Below are 19,900 nucleotides of genomic sequence, written 5' to 3'. Positions count from 1 at the left end.
AAGCCGGGCATGGTGGCACACGCTTGTAATCCCCATGCTTGGGAGGCGGAGACAGGAGGATCGCGCAGGTTCGAAGCCAGTCTCAGCTGGCTTAAGAGACACTGTTTCCAAATAAAATATAAAATAGGTCTGGGAGTATAGCCTGGAGGTAGAAGGCCCCTGGGTTCCACCCCCAATACCACCAAAAAGAAAGAAAGAAAGAAAGAAAAAGAAAGGAAGGAAGGAAGGAAGGAAGGAAGGAAGAAAGAAAGAAAGAAAGAAAGAAAGAAAGAAAGAAAGAAAGAAAGAAAGAAAGAAGATAAGTCTTGGAGCCGGGCGTGGTGGCGCACACTTGTAATCCCCACGCTTGGGAGGCAGAGACAGGAGGATCATGCAGGTTCGAAGCCAGCCTCAGCTGGCTTAAGAGACCCTGTTTCCAAATAAAATATAAAATAGATCTGGGAGTATAGCCTGGAGGTAGAAGGCCCCTGGGTTCCATCCCCAATACCACCAAAAAAGAAAGAAAGAAAGGAAAGAAATAAAGAAAATTAAAAATAAGTCTGGGGGTGTAGCTCAAAGGTAGACTACCCTGGGTTCCATCTCCAGTACCGCAAAAAAAAAAAAAAAAAAAAATCCGAAAATTAGTTTTCTTAACATGGTGTGGTGATGTGTGATTATAGTCCCAGCTACCTGGGGAGCTGAGGCAGGAGGATCACTTGATCCCAGGAGTTGAGGCCAGCCTGGACAATGTAGCAAGAACTCCATCTCAAAGCCGGGTGTGGTGGTGCACGCTTGTAATCCCAGCATTCGGGAGGCTGAGACCTGTAGGATCGCGGTTCGCAGACAGCCTCAGCTACTTAGTGAGGCCCTCTGCAACTCATTGAGACCCTGTTTCAAAATAAAGAATAAAAAATAGGGCAGGGGGTGTAGCTCGGAGGTCAAATGCCCCTGGGCTCCATCCCTAGACCCATAAAAAAAAAATTAAAATAATAATAAGAACTCCATCTCAAAAAAAAAAAAAAAAAAAAAGAAAGAAAGAAAGAAAAGAAAAAGCCGGGCATTGTGACACACTCATAATCCCAGTACCCAATACTTGGAAGGCTGAGACAGGAGGATCAGAGGATCACAGGTTTGAAGCCAGCCTTGGCAACTTAATGAGGCCCTCTGCAACTTAGTCAGACTCTATTTCCAAATAAGAACTAAAACTGGGTTGGAGGTATAACTTGGAGGTTATGCCTCTGGGTTCTATCCCCAGTCCCAAAATAATTTCAAGGGAAATATCCTGATATTTTGAAAAAAAAAAAAAAAGAGTGACGATGTGTGTGTGTGACAATGTATGTGTGATGATATGTGTGTGTTGGAGATGAAGGTGTTACAAGCGTAGGATTCTAGCCTCCCATGTACTATCAACTAGTTATAGCACCATGAACTAGTTATATCACTTCATTTCCCTTCACCTAAAAAACACGTGTTAGGTCCTCTTAAAATGAAAGCAAACATCAGAACTCAAAGTGTTGCCATACTTACGTATTTTGAAATGCACACATCTACACTGATCTGTCACATTTCCGGAGAGTCGCTTGAACTAACAGGCTAATATGAAAGACGAATGTTGGCTTGGCACGTCACTGGCCTCGATTACAGGCCACCTGCGTCGCCTCCCGGAGGTGAGTTAAGCTTCTTGATGCCGTGTTCCCTTCCCTGAGAAGTAGAACCGGGCACTGTTACACCTGGTTCACACAGCTGTGGGAAGGATGCAGTGAGGTGATAAATATATGTACGAGTCACCTACAGTCTATAAAAATATAAAACATAAGAATACAAAGCAATAGCCATGCGTGGCAGCACATGCTTGTAATCCCAGCATTCGGGAGCCTGAGACTGAAGGGTCGCAGTTCACGCACAGCCTCATCTACTTAGTGAGGCCCTCCGCAATTTAGTGCAACCCTGTTTCAAAGTAAAAAATAGGGCTGGGGGGGGGTAGCTCGGAGGTTGAATGTCCCGAGTTCCATCCCCAGACACCCTCCCCCACACACACACCATATATACCCAAAGCAGTTTCTTTACCAGCCTTGAAAGTTGCTCATCAAATTGGACCCCTCAGATATGATATTAATGGAACTATTCTTTGTATGTGGTACCGCAGAGAAGCTAGAAAAAGACTTTAGCAAAAGTATAATCATTATTTATATGTGATATGACAAGACAGAACATCATCTTTAGTTTTAAATGTTCATTCACTTTTCTTAACACAGATGTTCTGACCCTCATTATTCTTAACTGTGCAGTGACAGCTGATACTATCTCTAAAAGGAATATAAAACCCCTTGATATGCTATTAGACTCTAGACGGTCTACTTTTCTACATCTATTCTCACATATGAATGAATGAGTGAATGAATGAATAAATTAATAAACTCAACATTAAATAAGTACATTATTACTATGTATGCAAAGTTCGAGAACTATGCCTTTGCCATTCTGAGATACTAAGCTTTGTTGGGACTATCACAAAATGGAAAATACCTAATCCATACCTGTGTCAGCAGCAAATGTGTACGTGGAAAGAGTGTCAAGATTCCTTGTCAGGTGAAAAGAGAGAGGAAAGATCAGTACTGGACAGCGATTCCATTTTCTTACAAATACATGTGTGTGCACAGGTCTCCAGAGGATAGACAGAAAACCAGCTCATGTGTTTTCCTCTAAGCAGCAACTTTCATTGGAAGTCCTTCAGCATGATATGGATTTTCCTATAATATGCATGTGTTATCTTCACTTTTAAGTGACTTTTAAAATATCATTAAGTCGGCTGTGGTGGCGCACGCTTGTAATCCCAGCATTTGGGAGGCTGAGATTGGAGGATCGCAGTTTGCAGACAGCCTCAGCTACTTAGTGAGGCCCTTTGCGACTCAGTGAGACTCTGTTTCAAAATAAAGAATAAAAGATAGGGCTGGGGTGTAGCTCGGAGGTCAAACTCCCCTGGGTTTCATCCCCAGACCCGCAATAAAATAAAATAAAATATCATTAATAAACTGTCACATTGTTAATTAACACAGCTCCCAGTGCAAGTATCCAGTCATCCTGAAGCTAATGTGGGTGATAGTTCTAGACAGAAGCATTACAGTGCCTTCACGGGGGCCCCATTCCACACTGGGCATTGTTGTGGGTTAAATTGTGTCCCCCCAAAATATATAATAGCCCTCCCCCTTAACTGCTGTTTTGCTCTTCTCAGCTTCAGTTATCCATGCTCAGACTCTGTAAAAAAGCCTGAATCAAAGTTCCAGAATAAACAGTTCGTAAGTTTTGAATTGTACACCACTCTGAGCAATGTGATGAAATGTCCCACTGTCCCACTCTGTCCTGCCCAAGTTATGAATCAGCCCTTGGCCCACCATATCCACACTGTACATGCTACCCTCCCATTAGAAAACTAGCAGCTGAGCCGGGTGTGGTGGCGCACGCTTGTAATCTCAGCGCTTGGGAGGCTGAGACAGGAGGATCGCACAGGTTCGAAGCCAGCCTCAGCTACTTAATGAGACTCTCAACAACTTAGTGAGACCCTGTTTCCAAATAAAGTAGAAAATAGGTCTGGGAGTATACCCTAGAGGTAGAAAAGCCTCTGGGTTGTTCCACCCCCAGTACCACAAAAAAAAAAAAAGAAAAAGAAAAGATAAAAGAAAATTAGCAGCTGTCTCTATTATCAAATTGACTATAGCCAGGTGTGGTGGCGCACGCTTGTAATCCCCATGCTTAGGAGGCAGAGACAGGAGGATCACAGATTCTAAGCCAGCTGTGCTGGCTTAAGAGACCCTGTTTCCAAATAAAATATAAAAAATAGACCTGGGAGTGTAGCCTGGAGGTAGAAGGGTTCCATCCCCAGTACCACCAAAAAATAAAGAATAAAAAAAAAAAAAATTGATTATTACAGTAGAGAGAAAAACCACATTCATATAACTTTTTTTTTTTTTTTTTTTTTTTTTGCGGGTCTGGGGATGGAACCCGGGTACATTCAACCTCCAGGCTACACTCCCTGTCCTATTTTTTATTCTTTATTTTGAAACCAGGTCACACTGAGTTGCAGAGGGCCTCACTAAGTAGCTGAGGCTGTCCACGAACCGCGATCCTCTGGTCTCAGCCTCCTGAATGCTGGGATTACAAGCGTGCGCCACCACGCCTGGCATTCACATAACTTCTATTATAGTAATAGTTATAATTGTTCTGTTTTGTAATTAGCTATTGTTAATGTCTTACTGAGCCTATATGATAAGTATATATGCATAAGAAAAACTTATATCGCATTCAATACAATCCACAGTTTCAGGCACCCACTGGGAGTCTTGGAATATACCTCTACATCATTAAAAAGAAGAAGGAAGAAGAAAAGGAGAAGGAATAAAAAGAAAAGAAAACAATGTGTTTCCAAGAGCTGGGTGTAGTGGCGCGTGCTTGTAATCCCAGTACCTGGGAGGCTGAGACAAGAGGATCGCAGGTTCACGGCCAGCATCAGCTACTTAGTGAGGCCTCTGCAACTTAGTGAGAGAATGTTCCTGGATTCAACCTCAGTAGCACACACACAAAAAAAATGTGTTTCCAAATGTCTTTCAAAGTGGTTGTGAGTCTTTTGATTCCCACAAGCAGGAAATGATAGTTCCATAGCCTCAAGAGATTTCTCTCCTTTCTCTCACCTGACCTCTTCTACCCTTCACCAGCTCCAGTCCCAGAAGTATACCCCTGGGCTCCTCTTCCCCAACCCAGCCCTTTGGATGGGATCCAGCCAAGAAGAGTCAAGTTTGCCTACCATCTGTGACATATATTTGTCTCATGGAAAACTCGCCCACCCGAACCCCTCGGTAGCTTCCCTTTCTCTTAGACCTGACTGTTCCAAGCATCCCCTCTCATTCAGTCTCTTTCAGAGACTGGAGTCCCTCAGGTTCTTCCAGGTTCTCCCCAGAACTCTTCCAGTGCATGTAAGGACCAGAATGTAGCTGGCATTTGAGTTTCTAAAACTCACCAAATCTCGACCCAGGGACTAAGATACAAGCCTTCTCTGGGAAGAAGGGAACAGAAATGATCCTAGGTGCCAAGTGTAAGGTGTGGTAGCAGTGTGGTAGTGCACAATTGTAATCCCAGTACTTGGGAGGTTGTGACAGGAAAATCTCAGGTTTAAGGCCAACCTCAGCAACTTAATGAGGCCCCGTTCTAAAGAAAAAAATAAAATAAGACATAGGATGTAACTTCAGAGGTAAAACACCACTAGGCTCAATCACTAGGTACGCGCGCGCGCGCACACACACACACACACACACACACACACACACACACCTATTACAAATTTCTTTCAGTGAAATCTATATTCATCCATTCATGTATGTATGTATGTGTCTATCTATCTATCTACCTATTTACTACTGGGGATTGAATCCATGGACATTCAACTTCTAAGCTACCCCTAGCCCTTTTTTATTTTTATTTTGAAAGAGGGTCTCACTAAGTTGCTGAAACTGAAATCTGAAATTCTCCTGTCTTAGCCTCCCAAGCACTGGGATTATAGGAATGTGCCGCCATGCCTAGATAAAATCTCTTTTTCTAATTCTCCAAATTATTGGTACATGACTTTCATTAATTCTCCTAGTCAACTGTACGTAGACATGTGAGAGTTTTCTTTAGAGGCATGGGCATGCACCGGTTCCTACCTTTGCAGCCTCAGAAAACTTTGGAAACCCCCATCTGACAGGAAGCATTCTGTATAATACCCTGTTATAATAATACTGTCTCCTTCTTGGCTATGTAATATTCTCATCACTTTCAAAAGATTTCTGCATTCAGACAAATACTGAAGACCCATTTTTACAGAGAGCATTTAATTAAATTTAATTAACTTAATTAAATTTAAATCAAACCATTGTAATCAAATTCTAGATTAACTGTCCTTTCTTGTGTTTATGCTTTCCCTTGGGGTATACTTTTCTTGCTTACCTATATCACTTAACAATTTTTTTTTTTGCAAAGGCCTATAAGAATATCTTTTTTTTTTTTTTTTGCAAAGGCCTATAAGAATATCTCTGAGTCTTTGTGTTTTAGAAAACAACCTTTTTACTGTATTTTTCCTTCATTGCTGGCTATAAAGACCTAGGCTGACAGCATTTTTGCTTCTGTGTAAGGAAGATATGATATCTATATTCTGGCATTTCTCTTGTTGAAGAACAGGCTGATTGTTGGTTTAATTATCACATTTTCGGTAGAAAATATTTTTTCTCTGATAGCTTCTTAGTTTATCTCTTAATCTTTGATCTCCTGAAGCTTTGCCATGATGTTTCTAGGTTTGGGTTTGCCTTTCTTTGTCCTGCTTTATACACAGAATTCACTTTCTACCCAAGCGACTTAGGTGGTCAGGGCTGCTACAACAGCCTACCACAGCCTGGGTGGCTTAAATGAAATAAAGGGCTCACGGTTCTGGAGGCGGGGCAGGCAGTAACAAACGCCCCCAGACTCTCGTGCCCCCTGGAGAGGGCAGGAGTCCTGCTTCCAGACAGTTGTCTTCTCACTGCACCTACACATGGCAGGAAAAGAGGAATGCTCTCTGGGTTTTGGTTGCTGGCCGTCTTGCTTTTTAATGAGAATACTTATCCCATTCCTGACACCCCACGCTCATGACCTAACCACCTCCAAACAACATCACACTGGGTTAGTGCTCAGCTTGTGATACTTGGGAAGGATACACATCTGCAGTCCATAACGCTAATGACTTGTGACTTTCTCCATCCTGAAAATTCTCAGAGCACCTACTTTTAAAATGTTGCTTCCCATGTCCAGCATGATGGCATATGCTTATAATCCCAGTATTTGGGAGGCTGTTATAGGAGGATCGCAGGTTCGTGGCCAGCCTCAGCAAATAGTGAGACTCTCATTAAGCTAGGGAGACCTTTATTTCAAAATAAATATTAAATTGGACTGAGGTTTAGCTCAGAGGTAGAATGAATGCCTTCTGGGTTCAATCTTAAGACAGAGAGACAGACAGACAGACAGACAGACACACACACACACACACACACACACACACACACACACACCTGCTTGCAACAAGTGCTCTCATTTTTGCTTGTGTGAGAATATTTTGTCTCATCTTTTGAAGGCAGCCTTGCTGAGCCAGGGCTCTTGGCTGAGATCTTTTACCTTTCAGCTGCTGCCCCCTGCCCCCTGCTTCCTTGCTTGTGATGAGAAGTCAGCTGCTCACTGTGTGGTTGACTTGCTCAGGGTGAGTCATTTTCTTTTGCCGCTTCCAGATTTTCTCTTTATCTTCGCCTTTCAGTGTTCAGACTGTGACGTGTCTCAGGGTGAATCTATTTGTTTTTATCCTACTTGGAGTTGAGTAGAACTGTTAGTTATATAGACTGGTGGGTTTCATCTAATTTGGGAAGATTACAGCCATAATTTCTCCAAGTATTTTTTCTGTCCCAGTGTTGAAAGCTATCAACATCGCAAGCTTTAGATCACTATCCTTCAACTTTCCATGCCCACTACCTGTGCTGGCTCTCGGCTGGCATATGAGACTTGGCTCTGAGTGTTTTCAACCAACCAGTAAGTGGTAGAAGTGGATCCCTGTGCCTGGAATGTCATACAAATAATACGATGTATGCTGAGCACCCGCTTTCTTTCTAGGAGGCTTAAATTTTATATGTGCTAGCCAGAGGCCCGTGTGGCCAGTCCTCAACACAGATCTTGGGCACTGAGTCTACTGTGGCTTCGCAGATACATGCATTTTGCTGTGCGCTTGCTCTAGAGGAGCGATTCCTCTGGAAAGTGAGAGGGCACAGGGAGGCCTGCACATGGGTTGCTCCAGACTGTGCCTCTGTCTGTTGATCCTGCTGATTCGGTCGTATGCAGCCTGGTCTGACTTTTTGCTTATTGCATATATTTTCTCATGTGATTTGGAATTTTGGTTTGTAAGTTTATTTTATTATTTATTTATTTTGGGGTACTGATGATTGAACCCAAGGGCATTCTACCACTGAGCTACATTCCAAGACCTTTCTATTTTTTATTTTGAAATAGGGTCTTACTAATATACCACTTTTGGCCTGGAAACCTGCGATCCTCCTACCTCCCAAGCATTGTGGTTACGGGTGTGTGCCGGCTGCAAGTTTAATTTAATCATTTCTTTCTTCCTTTTTTGTAGTTATTGCTTGTACTTATCTCTGTTTAGAAGTATTAAAATGTCCTCCACCAGTCAAGTGGGTAGCCTGCTGAGAGCCAATATTATGAAGATGGCTCACAATTTCCATCCTATGTGATACTGAGATTATGACAGGTTTGGTCTCAGAACCCGCAGCTCATTCTCTAAGTTTCCACCATCACGTACCCAGACACACAGTGGCGACCAGCCACAGTGGGAATGAAGTAAGCTTTATTCAACTAGGAGAGAAGATCTCTCTTACCTCTGTAGCAACAAGTGCAGCTCCAGTTTTCCAGTGAGCCTGGGCTGATTGTAGTCCCTTTTACCTTCTGGACTTACATTGCTCTGCTTGCTACTTGGACTGAAAACCAAGGAAGCACACAGCCTCCACATGACCCATTAAGTGACCTTCACTGTGTTCTAGTTAGCTTTTCATCTACCTGAGAAGAAAAACTTAGAGGAGGAAAGTTTTATTTAACTTAAAGCTTCAGAGGTTCAGTCCATGCTGGCTAGCTCCAAGGCAGAGATATCATGGCATCAGGCTGTGGCAAAGGAAAGCTGCTCAGTGCAGCCTAGAAGCAAAAAGAGCGGGATCTGTAATGCCAGGACTTGGGAGATTGAGACAGGAGGATTGAAGTTCTAAGGCCAGCCTCAACAATTTAGCGAGAACCTCAGCAACTTAGCAAGATCCTGTTTCAAAATAAAAGATATAAAAGGACTAGGGAGGGGTAGATCAAGAGTAGAATGCCCCCTGGACTCAATCCCCAGTACAAAAACAGCAACAACAACAACAACAACAACAACAAACAACAACAACAACAACAACAACAACAACCAAAAATTAACTATGTAAAATTGTTAAAATAAAAATTATAAAAAACTTAGTTTGAAGATCTTGATTGACTTGTTTTGTGATTCTATCATTGGGAATACCTCATTCTGTGAAACAGAATCAGTGCTCCCATGAGTCCAGCAGAAGAGGTTGGCTTTCAGACAGGAAAGGACAAAGGAAAACAAACAGAAAACAAAAAGTGGACTGGTCATTTCAAGTCACTGTTCTTGTAAAGATTAAAGAAGTGAGAATTTATTATGCTGGTAAAAGTGAACCGTTGGAGATTTGGCTATTATCTGTTTCTGATTTCTTGGAAGGTTGGATAAATAACTTAGCCTCAACTTGCTGGTACTGAACTTGAGCATAAGTGACTCCATTTTGGTTTGGTTTGTTGGGCCCTGTGCAGGAACTCAAACCAAGTCTAGGGCCTTCTATACATTTTATTTAATAGTTGTGGAAGGTCAGAAGTAACAGAGAGCACTGAAAGTGCTTTGCTCTGACAGAAATTTACCTAACTGAAGCCCTGTTGTTACAGTTTGGGATGATGTCACCATGGGTTCTCGTCTCAGCTAGTATAGAGGGAAAAAAGCCAGACCTGCTGCAAGCTTAACAAGGTTTTATCATTACAGGCAGAAGTAAGGGACAGAGTAAGGAAAGCACCACGTCAGAGAGAGACGTCATGGAGTCTCTCAGAAGTGAGACACTGGCACCTTCAAAATTCTAGTCTTTATTTAGGAATTTATTATTTCGTCCCTTGTATTCTGCCAGCCAACAGTCTCTTTTTCCACCAAAAGCAAGTGCTAGCCCACCAGTTATCTGTACTGTGAAGGCCTTTTTTTTTTTTTTTTTTTTTTTTTTTTTGCCTTCTTTGTTCATCCTTACAAGGACAGAAAGGTCTAGCATCAAAATGTGTCACTTAGTTAGCAAGGTCAAGGAGCTGCATGGTAGAAGGCCACTTTGTTCTCTGTTCATTTTTACTCTTAAAACTTAAAGCCTGAGCTGGGCATAGTGGTGCACATTTATATTCCCAGTACTTGGAGGCTGAGACAGGAGGATCACAGGTTCGTGGCCAGTCTCAGCTATTTAGTGAGGCTCTCCACAAACTAGTGAGACCCTGTTTCAAACTTAAGAATGAAAAAAGGGCTGGGGGTGTAACACAGAGGTGGAATTCCCCTGGGCTCAATCCCCAGTACCATAAAATAAAAATCAATCAATAAATAAAAAATAAATAAAGTTTAAAGCCTGCAATGTCCTTAGTATGTCTCAGCATTCCTTGTTTCTCTCTGCTCTCTGCTAGCAGTCACTCACTATGTTGAAAGCCTGTTTTGTAATAAGGAAAAGAAAAACGCAGGAATATAGCCAACTTCTAGCTGGCAAAGTCAGCCTTGGCTGACAGCCCAGAGTCAGAGAAAAGGGATTTTATTGGTTTGCCTAAGTATATTCTTATCAGTAATTAATACTAGTCTTATTAGCAATTGATACCAACTCAGTCCCCATCACTGTTATCCAGATGCACCGGGATCTGCCTAGCAGTACTGTCCAAAGGGAAATACTCAAGAACCCAGGTGTATGAAGGAAAAGCAAGTGAGAGGCGCATGAATACACTGGGGATCTGAGGCACTTCCAGGGGCACTTGTCCTCTCAAGTTTCCTTGTATTTCTGCCAAACACTTAGGGATCTAAATTGTTGGATGCTATTTCTAAGGGTCTTTGAGAAGGGCTTTGTTTTGTTTTCTGCAGAATTGTGGACTGAATCCAGGGGCATTCTACCTCCATGCTACACCCCCAGCCCTATTTTTTTTTTTCCTGGCTGGATTACTTTATTTTTTATTTTTTTAATTTTTTAATTTATTTTTTAATTTTTATTTTTTATAAGTGGAACATATTGAAAGTGGTGTACATTTAGATTGTGCTTCATGCCCTTCCCCCTCCATTTCCCTTCCCCCCTCCCAATAGACAGTGTCCAGGTTAACCATGTTGTATTTATGCTATTACACATATTCGTATGTAGCTCCTCCATTGCACAACCTCAGCTTTCTTCCTCTCCTCTCCTTCCATTCAAGCTTTGCTGAGATTTCCCCTCCATCATCTGGAGTCCCTCTGGTATTGCCACTACTCCCTAGCTTGCCCAGCCCTATTTTTTATTCTTTATTTTGAAACAAGGTTTTGATAAGTTGCAGAGGCCTCACTAAGTAGCAGAGGCTGGCTGTGAACCTATAATCCTCCTGTGTCAGACTCCCAAGAACTGGGATTACAAGTGTGCACCAGCATACCCAGCCAAGGAGGGCTTTGAATTCATGACTTTACAGCTTCTTGGCTCCTTCATTGGGAGCGCATCTGTAATTCTGTATCCTATGGAATAAGAACTTGGGTTTTAGGCTTTAAGAGATATTTTCCCCCACCTTATGCATTTATGCAGTGTGTCATTCAACATGGCTCCGTTCATAATTGGGAAACTATAATAAACAGCAATTAATGAAGCCCAGACACCGAGTTTAAGTTAACCAGAAAATAAGAAAAAAATTAGCAGGGCATGGTGGCACACTCTTGTAATCCCAGTTCTTGGGAGACTGACACAGGAGGATTGTAGGTTCACAGCCAGCCTCTGCTACTGAGTGAGCTCCACAACTTATCAAAAATTTGTTTCAAAATAAAGAATAAAAAATAATTGGGCTGGGGTGCACAGAGGTAGAACACCCCTGGATTCCAATCCCCAGTACTGCAAAAAAAAAAAAAAAAAAAAAAAAGATGGAGCGTATTCATTGAAAAGAATGCACAGCTGACACTTTTAGGAACAGAAATGGACTATGTTGGAGACAAATTATCTAGAAAGTTTGTCTTCCATAACCCAAACATCAAAAGAACTTGTGGCTGTGGAGAAAGCTTGAATATTTGAAACCTCAGGACTACTGGCTGTAAACTTCAGGAAAGCTCATGGGAAGCCTTGATGCTTACTGAAGAAATCATGTGACTGTCACAAGCTTAAGGTGTATAATATGCGGCCACCTTGTGGAGAAAATACAGTGATGCATTTTGAACATGAAGCCAGTGTGTTAGACTCCAGAAGAAATGATATTTGTGTTCTCCCTAGGAAACAGGAAGTGGGAAGACATTGCTCTCTTTGATCATTGTTCTGTAAAGACAAAATCCTACCTTGCAGCCAGCTTGTTCGATTGCATCTTTTCAGTTAGAACCAGTCCATTAACATTGCCATCCTGGGAGGAGTTGGGGAAACATTCTCTTGAATGGCTTGAATGCGCATCTCCCTCTGCACTTTCCCAACCAGACTGGTGGCTTCTGAAACCCAGCGGCGGGAAGTCCCGGCTGCTGATGAAAATGCTGTGATGCATTGTTGCTCTACCCAAACGTGACATCTCTGTCAAAACCGCACTCTCGGAACACCTCGATTGTGTTCCTGCAACAGTACTGGCCAAGATTCCCTTGAGCTGTCCGGCAGAGTACTTTCCAGTGATGGTGTTCACAGGTGAGAAATACTTCATCTACCTCCTTTTTTTTTTTTTTTTTTTTTTTTTTTTTTTTTTTTTGGTGGTACTGGGGTTCCTGGAAGCCCTTTTCCCTCTGGGCTAACACCCAGACCTTTTTTTTATTTATTTGGAAGCAGGGTCTCTTAAACCAGCGAGGCTGACTATGAACCTACGCGATCCTCCTGTCTCCGCCTCCCAAGCGCAGGGATTACAAGCGTGCGCCACCACGCCCGGCTCTACCTTCTTTTTAATCCATTTCTTTGGCCGCCCTGCATGTCTGCTCAAGGATGTGTTCTCAAGCTGCCTTGAAGGATTTTAGTTGGACTGTTTCTTCCAAGCCCTCTAGTCACCTCCCCTCACCTCCGTCGGTGAGCAGACACAACCCCAAGGCCTCCACATGCTTTTGTCCACGTCACCCTGCCAGCCAGGGATGGGAGAGCTGGCCACACCAGCCCCTGCTTAAAGGTAACAGGGGTGCTCTGCACTGGGAGGCAGGGAAGGCAAATGCGTGTGGCTTCTCCATCTGATCAACATGTGGGTAGTTTCTTTATAACTTGATGTAGATGCTATTTTAAGTGGAGGAAAATCTTGTAATAACCCTTTTGCCAATGCAGTGGCACATGCCTGTAATTCTAACCACTTAAGAGGTGGAGTCAAGAAGAGCACAAGTTGGAAACCAAACCGGGCAACTTAATGAGACCTTGTTTTGAAAAACAGAAAGGAGTGATAGAGTGCCGCTGGGTCCAATCCCTATTACTACCAAAAAGCCCTTTCAGCCCAGGCATGTAATCCCAGTTCTTAGGAGACTGAGATAGAAGGATCACTGGTTCCTGGCCAGCCTCAGCAATTTAGTGAAGTCATCTCCAACTTAGTGAGACCCTATTTTATTTTATTTATTTATTTATTTATTGCGGGTTTGGGAATGGAACCCAGGGGCATTCGACCTCCGAGCTACACCTCCTGCCCTATTTTTTATTCTTTATTTTGAAACCGGGTCTCACTGAGTTGTGGAGGGACTCACTAAGTAGCTGAGGCTGTCCGCTAACTGCGATCCTCCGGTCTCAGCCTCCCAAATGCTGGGATTACAAGCGTGCACCACCACGCTCGGCTAGTGAGACCCTATTTTAAAATAAAAGAATAAAATAGGGCTGAGGTGTATTTGGAGGTAGTGCCCCTGAGTTCCATTCCCAGTAATGCACACACAAACACACACACACGCACACACACATACACACACATATGCGCGCCATTTTATGTGAATTGCCATTTTGTTTCTTTAGGTCCTGGAACAGTGGTTTATACTAAAAAGATTTTGTAACAGCCCATCCCACTTGGAGGATGCGATAGTAATTGTAAAGTAGAACCTAGGGCTCGTCACTGAAAATTCCCAATATATGTATACTTTCTGGATCCTAAGTCCAATTGCTAAAATTTAGAAACTTTTTTTTTTTTTTGCTCTACTGGAGATGAAACCCAAGGGCATTCTACTTCCAAGCTACACACCCAGCCTTATTTTTTATTCTTTATTTTGAAACAGGGTCTCACTAAGTTGCAGAGGGCCTCACTAAATACCTGAGGCTGTCCACGAACCACAGTCCTCCTGTCTCAGCCTCCCAAATACTGGGATTACAAACATGTGCCACCATACCTAGCTAAAATTTATAAGCTATTTTAACAACATTTTTATTACCAACTTTAAAGTAGTCCTTGGCCAGACCTGATGGAACACACTCTGTACTTGGGAGGTTGAGACAGGAGGATCGCAGGTTCATGGCCAGTCTCGGCTACTTAGTGAGGCCCTCTGCAACTTAGTGAGACCCTGTTTCAAAATAAAGAATAAAAAATAGGGCTGGGAGTTTAGCTCAGAGGTAGAATGCCCCAGGGTTCCATTCCCAGTACCACAAAAAATAAAATAAAATAAAGTAATCCTTTTATCACTTAGATTATTGATTTCCCTGGTTCTATGAGATGACATGTGTTTTTGGAAGCTGATTTCATGAATTAAAGTTGCTGAGTTTCTTTGTTTATCCTCTTTACTAAAGTGCTGACACAGAATATATCAAAACCTGGAGTAGTTTCACATAAATGTTTACTTTAGGTTTTTTTTTTTTTGTGTGTGTGTGTGTGTGTGTGTGGTACTGGGGGTAGAACCCAGGGGCTTTTCTACTTCTGGACTATACTCTCAGACCTATTTTATATTTCATTTGGAAACAGGGTCTCACTAAGTTTCTGAGAGCCTTGTTAAGTAACTGAGGCTGGCTTCGAACCTGTGCTATCCGCCTGTCTCAGCCTCCCAAGTATTGGGATTACAAGCGTGCACCACCACGCCTGGCATAAATGTTTACTTTATGTAAATGAGTTTGTGTTGTTAATATAATTGTTGATCCACCCATCATTTGTGCAATACTGTATGTAGAGATTGAGTTATTAATTTAAAATATATGGCCTCTTTGTCAGCATAAAAAAGAAAGATAAAGAGTTTGCCTTGGCCTAAACTGGTCATGGTGGTAAACACCTGTAATCTGAGTTATTTGGAGGCTGAAACAGGATAATCACAGGTTGGAGGCCAGCCTCAACAATTTGGCAATGCCTTTAACAACTTGGTGAGACCATGTTTCAAAATAAAATAGGGCTAGGTGTAGCTTGGAGGTAGAACACCTCTGGGTTCAACCCCCCGTACCTGCCATACCCTGCCCCCCCCCCCCAACACACAAGAGTTTGCCTTGGATTTTACTTGAACTTTGAAAGAGTTCTTTCAAATTTCTGGTTCCTAGAAATTTGGAAAAGATATATTTGAATAGGGTTGCCTTTTCATTGATATCTTAAATATTAATAACAACCTGTATTATTTCCATTGCCTCAGGCTGCTTTAAAAGGACATACATTATAAAAATAAAGAACTGAGATTGTCAACATGGATTTGAACTACTCTGACTTCTCAGCATCGAGAGTCTCAGGCAAAGGCAGCCAGTGCTGGGGTGTGGGGCGGGGACGCACTTGACTAACCCCCTGTACAGTGAAACGATGCCTAACTTTCTCTGCTGGACATGAAACTGTAAGAGGAAGAGAATAGCAACACCCAGTAGCATTGGCTCCATTGTGTTTAGAAAAATCAAGTGTGCCAGAGTGGTGGTTCATAGCTGTAACAGCAGGATCACAAGTTCAAGGCCAGCCTCGACAACTTAGTGAGAGTTTGTTTCAAAATATAAAGGACTGGGGATGTAGCTAGGAGATAGAATGCCTCTGCCTTCAGTCTCTAGAACTCCACAAAAGGGAGGTTAGTAGTATATGTAGTTCAGTGGTAGACTGCCCCCGGTTCAATTTCCAGTACCAGAGGGGGAGAGAGAGAGAGAGAGAGAGAGAGAGAGAGAGAGAGAGAGAGAGAGAGAGAGAGAGAGAGAGAGATGGAGGGAGAGAGAGAGGGAGAGGGAGAGGGAGAGAGAGGGGGAGGGGGAGAGGGAGAGGGAGAGGGAGAGAGAGAAAGAGAGAGAGGAATAGAAATTTTAAATATAGTTAACAGGCCATTCTACCAAACCTTCAGGGGAAAAAATCATCCCTTTATGAAGAAGGTACGTAGGTGGGTGAGTAGGTAGTAGACTTTATAAAGAGTTCCTCATAAAACATCACTAAATCAACTTCGGTACTGTAAAAGAATAGTTATCTTTTAAACCTGAGAAGAATTTGCTTCTTAAAGGAAAGGTGACTCAACATTATGAAATGCATTAATCCAGACATGGTGGCGCACGCGTGTAATCCCAGCATTCAGGAGACTGAGACTGGAGGATCGCAGTTCGAGGACAGCCTCAACTACTTAGTGAGGTCCTCCGGAACTTAGTGAGTCCCTGTTTCAAAATAAAGAATAAAAAATAGGGCAAGGGGTGTAGCTCAAAGGTTGACTGCCCCTGGGTTCCATCCCCAGACACCCCCACAAAAAAAAACAAAGAAATGCATTAATGTAACTCAGTTCAGTTCATTAACTGAATTCAAGAGAAGAAAGTCATATGCTCATTTCAATAGCTTTTTAAAAACCTAATAAAATGCAGCACTTTTTTGTTATTAAGGAAATTTTCAAACATATATAAATAATGTAGAGAAGATACCATGACACAGCCTAAGTGTTAATCCCACAACTTGAACCGCTATCAGTTTCTGCTTCTTTGGTTTTTGCTGCCCTAGGGATGGAAGCCAGGGCCTGGCAAGTGCCGGCAAATGCTCCAGCACTGAGCTGCACGCCCAGCCTGGTACTGGCTTCTTTCTACCACTCTTGTTCTAGTAACAGGTCTTGTATCTCTCCACACTTGACAGGGTGCGGCACAAATGACCCTGTAGCATTTAGTAACTGAGTGAGTCAAAGCCAAGCCCAGTCATGTGGAGTTTGGAGGACAGAATGGTATAGGTTGTTAGTAAGTGTTTACAGGAATAGTATGTATGCCTGTACACTTTTTTTTTTATAGAAGCTTTAAATGATTTTAAGATGTCAAAATTACTAAACCAAGTATAAGAATTCTGAGAAATCATACAAGGGACTAATGATACCAAAGAAAAATTAAATAGATACTGAAACCAAATTAAAATTCTACAAAGATAGAGCCGGGCGTGGTGGCGCACGCTTGTAATCCCCGCACTTGGGAGGCTGAGACAGGAGGATCGCACAGGTTCGAAGCCAGCCTCAGCTACTTAGTGAGGCTCTCAGCAACATAGTGAGACCCTGTTTCCAAATAAAATATAAACTAGGTCTGGGAGTGTAGCCGGAGGTAGAAGGCCTCTGAGTTCCATCCCCAGTACTACAAAAAAAAAATTCTACAAAGATGAATTAAGACACAAAACATTGAATAAAGAAGGCGTGAGTAACTATAAATTAGAAAAAAAGGCAAACAACTAATACAATAGAAAGGCCAAATGCAATAATCAAGCATCACTCAGGATGGAAATACAAACCATGGAAGTGTGCTACAATAATATACCATGCAATAGACTTAAAAGACAATTCTCAGCAGGCCGTAGGTAGTTTAACCCTTAAGAGGATCACAACCCCCTCGCGCAGGGTCTCCATGCACAGGGCCACCATCCATCCCCAAGTGAAGCGGAGGTAGCATCCTCCAGGGCCCCAGACTCGGGCCTCAGTTTTCTTGGATCATTAGATCATAGTCAACAAGAAGAGGCAAAGCTAATGCCGAAATAGAATAAAACACCTAGAATTTAATTCCAAGTTCTATTTAAAGCTTTTCTAGTACATCTTTGATATTAGCTTGCATTTGGCTCCATGGAGAATTCAATGATAGCATCAAAGCAAAGATGAGCTTAGCAACGTCTTTCTTACATTGCTTTTATGACTTGTGGAAGATGCGGGTCTTGTGTTTCTGATGTCCCTCGAGATGGGGAAGGGGGACTCTGAATTGACAAGGCAGGTCTAGGCAGGACATAGTCTGGCTCTGTGCCTTGCTTCCTGGGAATAATTGAGCAATTTCTCTGCAGCAGGCAGTGCTGTGAGCACTTTGCACATATGGAGCTGGGTCGCTTTACCAAGGCCAAGAGGGCAGCAAAGACTTGACTATCAGGGGTCTGCCTCAGACCTGCAGCCTCCCAGGACGGCCTCCTCTTTGGACATTTGCGGAGACTTCCGTAAATGATGATAGCTGAAGTTTGAGTGTGGCTTGCCTCTGGGGCAGCTATAATCGAGCTGTCATCTATAACCACCTCCACCCTCACTTCTGTTCCAAGGGATTCTGTTGTAGCAACTTCCTAGTGCTACAGCGTCTTCAGTATATGTATTTATCTGTCTCCTTTACTAAACTGTGAACACCTAAGGAGAGACTCCCTATTCTTGTCATTTTATTCCTGGAATTTACCATCACATTTGGCAGATGCTGGACATTATAGAATTGTCTAAATTAATAGATGTGCTGGACATGGTGGCACACACTTTTAATGCCAGTACTTGGGAGGCTGAGACAGAAGGATTTCAGGTTGGAGGCCAATAGCTATTTAGTGAGGCCCTCTGCAACTTAGTGAAACCCTGTTTAAAAAAAAAAAAAAATAGAGAGCCGAGAGTATAGCTCAGAGGTAGAATACCCCTGGGTTCAATCCCCAGTTCTGCAACCAATTAATTAATTAGATAATTAATTAATAGATTTTAATAGTCTGAGCACCAATTTTTACATGAATTAGCACACACTCAAAAAAACAAAAAACTAAATATAATCACATGGCATTTTCTCAGTGGGCCAAATAACTGACTCGTTGGCTGTCCTCAGTCCCCCACCCCTGACAGCCCTCTCTGCTTTCCCTCTACAGCTCATGGGATCCGAGCGGATGGAGATGAGGAAGCGGCCACCAGCCGAGCCCCCAGGATCGGCGGCCCCCGGCCAGCATGGAGAGCACGGGGCGGGGAGTCCGGGCTCCAACGCCTGCTGCTTCTGCTGGTGCTGCTGCTGCAGCTGCTCCTGGTGAGGACCGGGCTTGCTTTACCCACTCACCACCAAACGGGAGGTAGTTCCCTTGAATAGTACCAGCTGGTGATGAATTGGTTGTTTTTTAAGGAACTGGTATAGGCCCAACACTGTGAAGGAAACCAAACAAAAACATTCTTTTGTTTGTTTAACCAGCAACAAAAGTTTATTGTCTATGTTGTTCTCAAGAAACTAATATTCAAATACCTGAAATCAGGTTGGCATAGGTTAAAGAACAGAGTAAAGCCATTTTGATCACACGTTAACAACACAAGGGCAAAATAACTGCATAAATCTGAAAAAGGTACTTCTTTGGCATAAGGCTTTGTGAAGGATTTGGGATTTAGGATGACTCTTGAGAGTTTGGGTTATGAGGCTTGGATTTTATCTTCAACTGGTTCTGTTTTATTATTATTGTTATTATTATTATTGATTTTTCTTTTTTGTGATTGTGCTGGGTATTGAATCTGAAACATTCTGCCTCTGAGCTACATCTCCAGCCCTATTTTTTATTTTGAAATAGGATCTGACTAAGTTTCATACGGCCTCACTAAGTTACTGAGGCTGGTCTCGAACCTTTGATCCTCCTAAATTCTGAAATTACAAGCATGCACCACTGTATCCTGCCAATTTTGCTTTTTAATAAAGAGAAATGTCAGAATATCTGTTTTTCTTTTGTTTTGGTGCTGGGAATTGAACCCAGGGGCATTCTACATTCAAATTACACCCTCAGATCTAATTTACTTTATTTTTTTTTTAACTTGTAAACAGGGTCTCACTAAATTGTTGAAGCTCCCTTTGAACCTTCAGTCCTCCTACCTCAGCCTTCCAAGTACTGAGATGACAGGGATGTGCCACCACACCCAGCTAGAATATATGTTTAAAATAAAGAGAGGGCTGGATGCATTGCCACAGGCCTGTAATCCCAGTACTCAGGAGGCTGAAACAGGAGAATTACAGATTTGAGGCCAGCTGTAGCAACT

The 19,900-nt window shown here is 42.6% G+C and overlaps 1 protein-coding gene across 2 annotated transcripts in view; it reads left to right on the top strand.

The window, feature by feature from the left end:
* Positions 1-19,900, top strand: part of RGS20 (regulator of G protein signaling 20) — a gene marked incomplete at both ends in the record, with an annotated part of 107,340 nt that overhangs the window by 60,276 nt on the left and 27,164 nt on the right. For both annotated transcript variants that reach the window (XM_080695342.1, XM_080695343.1), the window contains one exon: positions 18,763-18,914. In XM_080695342.1, the coding sequence (XP_080551468.1) occupies positions 18,763-18,914 (152 nt within the window). The remainder of the gene's footprint in view (positions 1-18,762; positions 18,915-19,900) is intronic.

This window comes from Muscardinus avellanarius (genome assembly GCF_963383645.1).
Source record: "Muscardinus avellanarius genome assembly, chromosome: 4".
Lineage (NCBI taxonomy): Eukaryota > Metazoa > Chordata > Mammalia > Rodentia > Gliridae > Muscardinus > Muscardinus avellanarius.
This window is presented reverse-complemented; position numbering and strand designations above follow the sequence as displayed.